Genomic DNA, 6,895 nt, shown 5'->3' with positions numbered 1-6,895 from the left:
CTGCGTGAGAAAGAAATAAAAGTATAATGTATTTTAATATACAGTCAAGCGAATGCAATTTACGTGCGATAAAATACACTATATTATAATACTCTCGAAAAATTGTCAAAGTTATTAAAAATATCTTTCGACAACCAACAAAATAAGATAAGAAAGCTCTAATAATAAGAAAAAAACTAACAACAAAAAGCAAATTTATTATGTTTTTCTAATACTTCAAAATGTTACTGCATTAATTAATGGTTATATTTATTGACATATACTCCTTTTTATTTGCAATAATTTTTGTATACATAAAATATAATCTCTTTTATTATTAAATATATATCTTATTTGCATGATTACGTTTAAAGATAACTTTATACTCAGAAAATTCTCTAGGGTTTATCTGCATCGGATTTAATTCCACACTTCAAATGGATATCGTGTTTGCATCGAAGCGATCGAATATAATAAATAATCGATAACTCTAACAATACATCTTATCTATATATATATAATCACCTCGTGAATGATTATAACGAGCCACACACACACAGCGAAGCTATCATAAATTACACCCTATAATAATTACGCAAGTACAAAAAATAAGTTTCCAGGAAAAATAAGATACATAAATGTAAAAAAAAAATATTCATATATATACATAAATAAATTTAAATGCATGCAGATTTATTTACGAGATACAAATATACATCAATTATCGTGATAACGTGGACAAAACAAGTAGACGACGATGCAACCACGTGTTATCGTGACATATTCTTGCAGTGATACGATGCACACTACACTTTATTTTACAAATTATTTCGACAGAAATATGTCGTTCCCGCACGGTGCAGCGCGCGAAGCGACACGGAACTGTCATCCGGCTCGCGCGCGGAAACAGCTGTTGTGCGGCGGAGAAGCGTGACGTGACGTGACGTCTAGTTTTACACGCCGGGCGGACAAGAATGGAGAGCGCGCCGAGGTGTCGCGTCGTCACGTCGTAAAGTCGAGGCAATCATCGTCGCCGTCGTCGTCGTTTCGATGACACGGCGCGATGACGCGGTCTGGGATCCTGAAGATGAGATTTTTCATATTCCTGCTGATCTTCCTGCTGGCGCAGAATGTAATCTGCGACGGGGGTCTTCGGGAGACGAAAGACGCCACGGCCGAGGGAGACAAGAGGGTCGCGAACGAGGAGAAAATGAAGAGGGTCGACGAGTCGTCCGCGGGAAATCGTCAACGAAATCCCGGAGCGTCGTCCGCTGACGCGAAGAAGCAGGCGAGTGACGGCAACAAGACGCACGACAATATAACCTCGAAGTCGCCGCCAGACGTCATCGCGAATAATAAAACGCACATCGCGGACAACGAGGTTCGTATCAGAGATAAGGACTGCTTAGAAGTGATGCAAGAACATATTCTTTGTCTCACGGATGGAGCTTCGATGTTTAGCTCTGATTATCAGGCTTGAGTATTTATCCGTGAACTGTATATAATGTAAACAATGTAAACTATGTAATATATATGTCATTTATATTAATAATGAGTAATTCTGTTTCGTTTTTTATATTGCGTTCTTTAAACAATTTCTCAATTTTGTATATTAATATTTATCTTATAAATATCTTCTTAATTGATACTAAAATTATATACAGAGATGTATTAAATATATTGTATAACATTAAATATTATAACATTAGATTTAATATATCTCTGTATATAATTTTACCATCAATTAAAAAGGTATTTATAGGATAGATATTAATGTTAAAATTTGAGAAACATGTTTAAAGCACGCAATATAAAAAACGAAACAGAATTACTCATTATTGACATAAATGTCATATAATAATGTTTAATCATTTAATTTATATATATAACTCTTATATAGTTTACAATGTCCACAAAAAATCCATGTACCATGTATACGATATCTAAACAATTTATGTAGATGTAATTTTGAAATCTACAACCCTGCTAATTACAACTTGATATTATATTTTGGGAGCAGCAGTCCGGTGAGGATCATGGGACCTTCAACACTGGTGCTCTCGTACGCGGTTTCTTAGTCTTTGGGGGACTAAGCATACTTGTCATGGCCTACATCGTGTTCCGTAGTTTTAGGTAAGGATGTACAATGGATTTGAGAATGATACATTAATGAAATCTCTGTTACTCGATAGTTTAAATAACTCTTGTTTTTTATTGGCAGGTTAAGTAAAACGCGAGCCCAGTTGGTTCGAAAGTACGGTGTCCTCACGCACAGGCAGGATGTCGAGATGCGACCGTTGCCGTTGGAGGAAGAAGACGACGAAGATACAACCGTTTTCGATGCGAGTAACGTCATGACGACCAACGTTCAGCATCAAAACGCGTAAAAGTTGTCGCGTAGGGAAATACACCGTTGTGCTATTATATATACATCATCCGTGTAATACTGCTCTCGACATCACGCAACAATCTTAACTCAATCGTGATTTGTTGAGGTAGATACGCGACAGAAAAACTATGAGAGTTCGGAGACAGATTTAAGACATTTTTTAGCATTTTGAATAAAGTAATTTGCTTTGTGCAGCGAGATAATTATCAAATACGCATCTGTGATGCATTTATCACATAACATATTATGCTTATTCAGCAATAGATGTACTTTTCCTAAAAAGAAACAAGATAAATCCAAAATATTTCTACCAATACTCTCCACCCTATTATAATATCGCTATGTGATAATGTAAAATTTTAGATATGTATCATCTGCGAGCTAACGAAACGGTTAATGGGTGGCTATATCTCTACTCTTATACAGATTATATTTTAATTAATCTACGTTGTTATATAATTAAAATTATACAAATACAGATTGTCTCTATTTTCTTTAATACTACACATTAATAAAAATTATGTACAAAACCTTATTTCAAATATGTGTATTTATTTGGAGATACATCTATTGAAAAGAACATGAATATATGTCAAGGTAAAGTTAAACAAATTGACTAAATATTTTCCTAATAACACATATTTTAAATAATCAGTAACAAATTATTACTACATCATTAGATTATTATTATTCTTAACGAAATAAAATTTAATAATACTTTCCAAAAATATGTCATTATTTTATTAAAACGATTTATATATATGTTTCATAATTCATTCTGCAAAAATTCCCTCTAAAGACAACTCTTATATTTATCATATATATCCATTCTCAACAGCATGAACTATTACATCTGCCAATCTTTGCCTTCCAGTTGAAGTTTTAATATTAGACAATGCCCATACATCAGAAATATCCACCGCATCATTAGTTTTAATAATAGCATCTAAATCGAACGCTTGAGATGGATCCAATAAGCAAAATGGAATTGCTTCAAGTGCGAATACTAACCCAACACTAAAGTATTCCTTCACCTGCAATTTATATCGATATTAATATATTGATTTCTTTTTTACTTAAATTTTTATGAACAAAATACACATTTTACCTCTTTCATAAATAAATCCCACGGATAAATTTTTTCTGGATCAGATCCAAGAGATTTAATAGCATTGCTTATTTCCGAATGATAAGTTTTCAATATATCATCGAAATATTGATCACGAAATGACTTTAGAGTGCACGAATAAATTAAGAACGATAAGTCGGCAATAGGACTAGCGCAACGTGCAAGCTGAAAATCAAGCATTAAGGCTTCCTTTTGATTTTGCCCAATATCTCTGACGAGAAAGTTTGGAGCCCAACAATCACCCCCAGATATAGCGGATGTAGGGGAGTCTCTTCTCTCACAGAGTTTTGTACACTTATGATATAATTCACCAAATTCATAGGAATTGAATTGTTTTTCAGCTTTACTGTTTGGATATTCGGTAGTTAAAGCATGTTTAGCTATATCCACTAGCTGTTTCTATAACAAAAATATTTTAATAATAATTAAATTACATTATATAATAATAATTATATTAAAATATACAATGTAATATTTACATGAAATCTTTTGTACCAATTCCAGTTATGATTACCAAAATAGGTTTCAGTTAAATTACTTGCAAGTTTTATAAATTCTTCTTTCTTCTGATCTCTATATGCAAATGAGATTGCATGAAATTTTGCTAAGGTTTTTAAAATCACTGTACACTCCTCCCAATCCATGCAGTTTTGTCGGGATGCAGGTCCAAATCCTAGGGGAGAGACATCCTCCAAGACAATAAAATCATTTTCTCCATCTGTGTAAGAAACCAAGTGACGTGGAATGCACAATAGATTGCTTTGTCCTTTATCTGCTAGGAATTTTTCAAATTTTGGGACAATCTGTAAAGTTATAATTGTTCAAGATTAAAATGTTTTTTCATCATTATAGTTAGTGCTATATTATTTAATAATACATATATATATACTTACCAGTGTATAAAATAAGATTTCATTACGGAAAAATTCTGCACTTCTAAAAGTCTTTCTTCTACCAATGTTCTTTGGAATGGATTTCACGACAAAATTAATTTGCACATGTTGCTGAGGGTTCTGATCTATAATACCATATAATTTACCCTTATTGACTGTTGACATATAACTGTCACCTTTGGCAAATCCTTCTCCAAAATCCCAATCTATCAGTTGCACTTTTTTTCCATTATAAACTTTATAGAGAATGTCCGTCAGCACTTCTTCAGTAAACTTGTCACTCACTTCATTCAAACTGATACGATTTTTATTTTGACTCATGATTTCTTAAAATACTTTCATAAAAAAAACATATATTTAATATTAAAAAAACTTTTATATAATACTTTTAAAAAATACTGATATTTTTAGAATTTAATATATTTATGTTACAAAGATCTTTTAAATAACATTATTTATATTAATGAATTCACTTATTATAATTTATTTTTTGCAAACAAGCACCATTTAGCATCATTAACTTAATGGATATAACTGAGAAAATAAAGACTGATGTGGTTTATATAATTGTTATCTCGTTGAACATGATTTAATTCTCATTTGTACTTGTGATAAGCGATAAAGTATCTATAATTTATTGTCTTTATCATTTGTAGGAATTTTTTTGCAAATCTTCATATACTTAGCACATTTGACATTAAAAATATTCACAGTTCTCTATCCATTGAATAAGATTTCTTTTTGCCAAGAAAAAAACACCTATCTTATTAATTGTTTTTTATATAAATGCATATCTGTGATTACTACAAAAAAAAGAATACAATTTTAAAACAATCCTCACGCATGCACTCGATAAGTAATACTCTTGAGAGTGGAATTTTCCACAATCAACTCGAACTCTTATCGAGAACTATTATCCATATATACATATGGAGGAGGGAGGATAAAATAATAAATTGGAAGGTCTTGTGATCCCCTCCTCCTGTCAAATGACTAATGCGCACATGTTTTAGTTTTTATACATAGCGTCATCTGACATAAAAACATAATCTTTCGTATTAGATGTTTATAATAAACATAAAGCTAAAAAATGTTATGTAATATCTAAAAAATATGAATATGTGCAAAAAGTATATGCTTTGCTATACAAAAAAAATGGAAAAGAATCTTCGATATAAAATCTGAATAGGAAGAAAACAAGATTAATTTAGTATCATATTGTACAGAAGATTAATGATAAAGCGCGACATTTATTTCTTTATGATGTCTAAAATATGTTTTTAAATTATAATTATATATATTATAATTATATTTACAATATATATATACATATATATATATTTTATATATAATTATAAAATTTAAAATTTATTGATAAATGTATAAATATTCATACAATTTTTCATTTAAGATTATAACTTTTTCATTAAAAAGTATAATATTTAATTTGTAAAAATTAAGTAGCATTTTTTGATCTAATAAGAGGTTATATTTCTTACATGTGTCCTTTAATATGTTCGAAAATTTATCTGAGTTAACAGGAGAATATATCTTGCGAAGAGGTAAGTAGGTAGTATCACGGCAAAATGTCTAAAATATGTCCGAAAAATTATTTGAGTTAACAGGATAACATATACTGCAAAGAGGTCGCTATTAGGAGAATATATTTACGAAGAGGTTAAGTCGGTATAATGATGTCGGTAATTACCGACGGTGATGGTAACTTACCAACGTTGATAATTTACCGACCGTCATTTTCGAAATCGAAATTCCTCTTCGTAAATATATTCTCCTAATAGCGACCTCTTCGCAAATATATTTTCCTAATAACCACCTCTTCGCAGTATATGTTATCCTGTTAACTCAAATAAATTTTCGAACATATTTTAGACGTATTTTGCCGTATTACTACCTACTTACCTCTTCGCAAAATATATTCTCCTGTTAACTCAGATAAATTTTCGAACATATTAAAGGACACATGTAAGAAATATAACCTCTTTTATTAGATCAAAAAATGCTACTTAATTTTTACGAATTAAATATGATAGATTGTTTTTTTAAATGATTTTTCGAGCGTAAATTAATATACACATAGTTAGATACATTTTAAATATTATTATATTAAATTATTATTATAATAAATTAAATAATAATTAATTATTATTATATTAATCATTATTAATTATTATATTAAATTATTATTATAATAAATTAATAAATAATAAAAAAATTATTATTATATTAATTACTAATTACTATATTAAATTATTATTGTAATAAATTAAATAATAATTAATTATTATTAATCATTATATTAAATTATTATTTTAATTATTATTATTATATATATTATCTCTTAAAAATTCTTAGAAAAATAAATTTTTGTTTCTTTTGTGTTCTCCAAAACCTATCATTATTTTTCATTTCACGATCCGCCACCTGATGAGAGAATGACATCAAATCATAAATAAATCTAGAAAATATATTATAAACTATACTGAT

General features: G+C 29.6%; 2 protein-coding genes across 5 annotated transcripts; one reads left to right on the top strand and one right to left on the bottom strand.

The window, feature by feature from the left end:
• The first annotated feature begins 869 nt into the window (after nucleotides 1-869).
• On the top strand, nucleotides 870-2,903 carry LOC114939186 (uncharacterized). The gene is made up of 3 exons (XM_029313418.2): nucleotides 870-1,360; nucleotides 2,000-2,112; nucleotides 2,201-2,903. Exons 1-3 carry the CDS (start codon nucleotides 1,043-1,045, stop codon nucleotides 2,364-2,366), a joined length of 597 nt encoding a protein of 198 aa, XP_029169251.1. The 5' UTR covers nucleotides 870-1,042; the 3' UTR covers nucleotides 2,367-2,903.
• On the bottom strand, nucleotides 2,901-5,989 carry LOC114939182 (uncharacterized). 4 transcript variants are annotated; one of them, XM_085483929.1, is made up of 5 exons: nucleotides 5,890-5,989; nucleotides 4,391-4,725; nucleotides 3,977-4,300; nucleotides 3,477-3,896; nucleotides 2,901-3,402 (listed from the first exon to the last, which is right to left on the bottom strand). In XM_085483929.1, the coding sequence occupies exons 2-5, from the start codon at nucleotides 4,709-4,711 to the stop codon at nucleotides 3,184-3,186; spliced, it is 1,284 nt and encodes a 427-aa protein (XP_085340055.1). In that variant the 5' UTR covers nucleotides 4,712-4,725; nucleotides 5,890-5,989; the 3' UTR covers nucleotides 2,901-3,183. The 4 variants fall into 4 exon arrangements, with proteins under 4 accessions (XP_085340055.1, XP_085340056.1, XP_085340057.1 ...); XM_085483930.1 differs by lacking the exon at nucleotides 5,890-5,989 and adding an exon at nucleotides 5,232-5,387; XM_085483931.1 differs by lacking the exon at nucleotides 5,890-5,989 and having other exon boundaries at nucleotides 4,040-4,300; nucleotides 4,391-5,389.
• Nucleotides 5,990-6,895: the final 906 nt, after the last annotated feature.

This window comes from Nylanderia fulva, unplaced genomic scaffold (genome assembly GCF_048542155.1).
Source record: "Nylanderia fulva isolate GAGA-0341 unplaced genomic scaffold, ASM4854215v1 Scaffold28, whole genome shotgun sequence".
NCBI lineage: Eukaryota > Metazoa > Arthropoda > Insecta > Hymenoptera > Formicidae > Nylanderia > Nylanderia fulva.
Note: the sequence above shows the minus strand (reverse complement) of the source record. Positions and strands in the feature narration are given on the sequence as shown.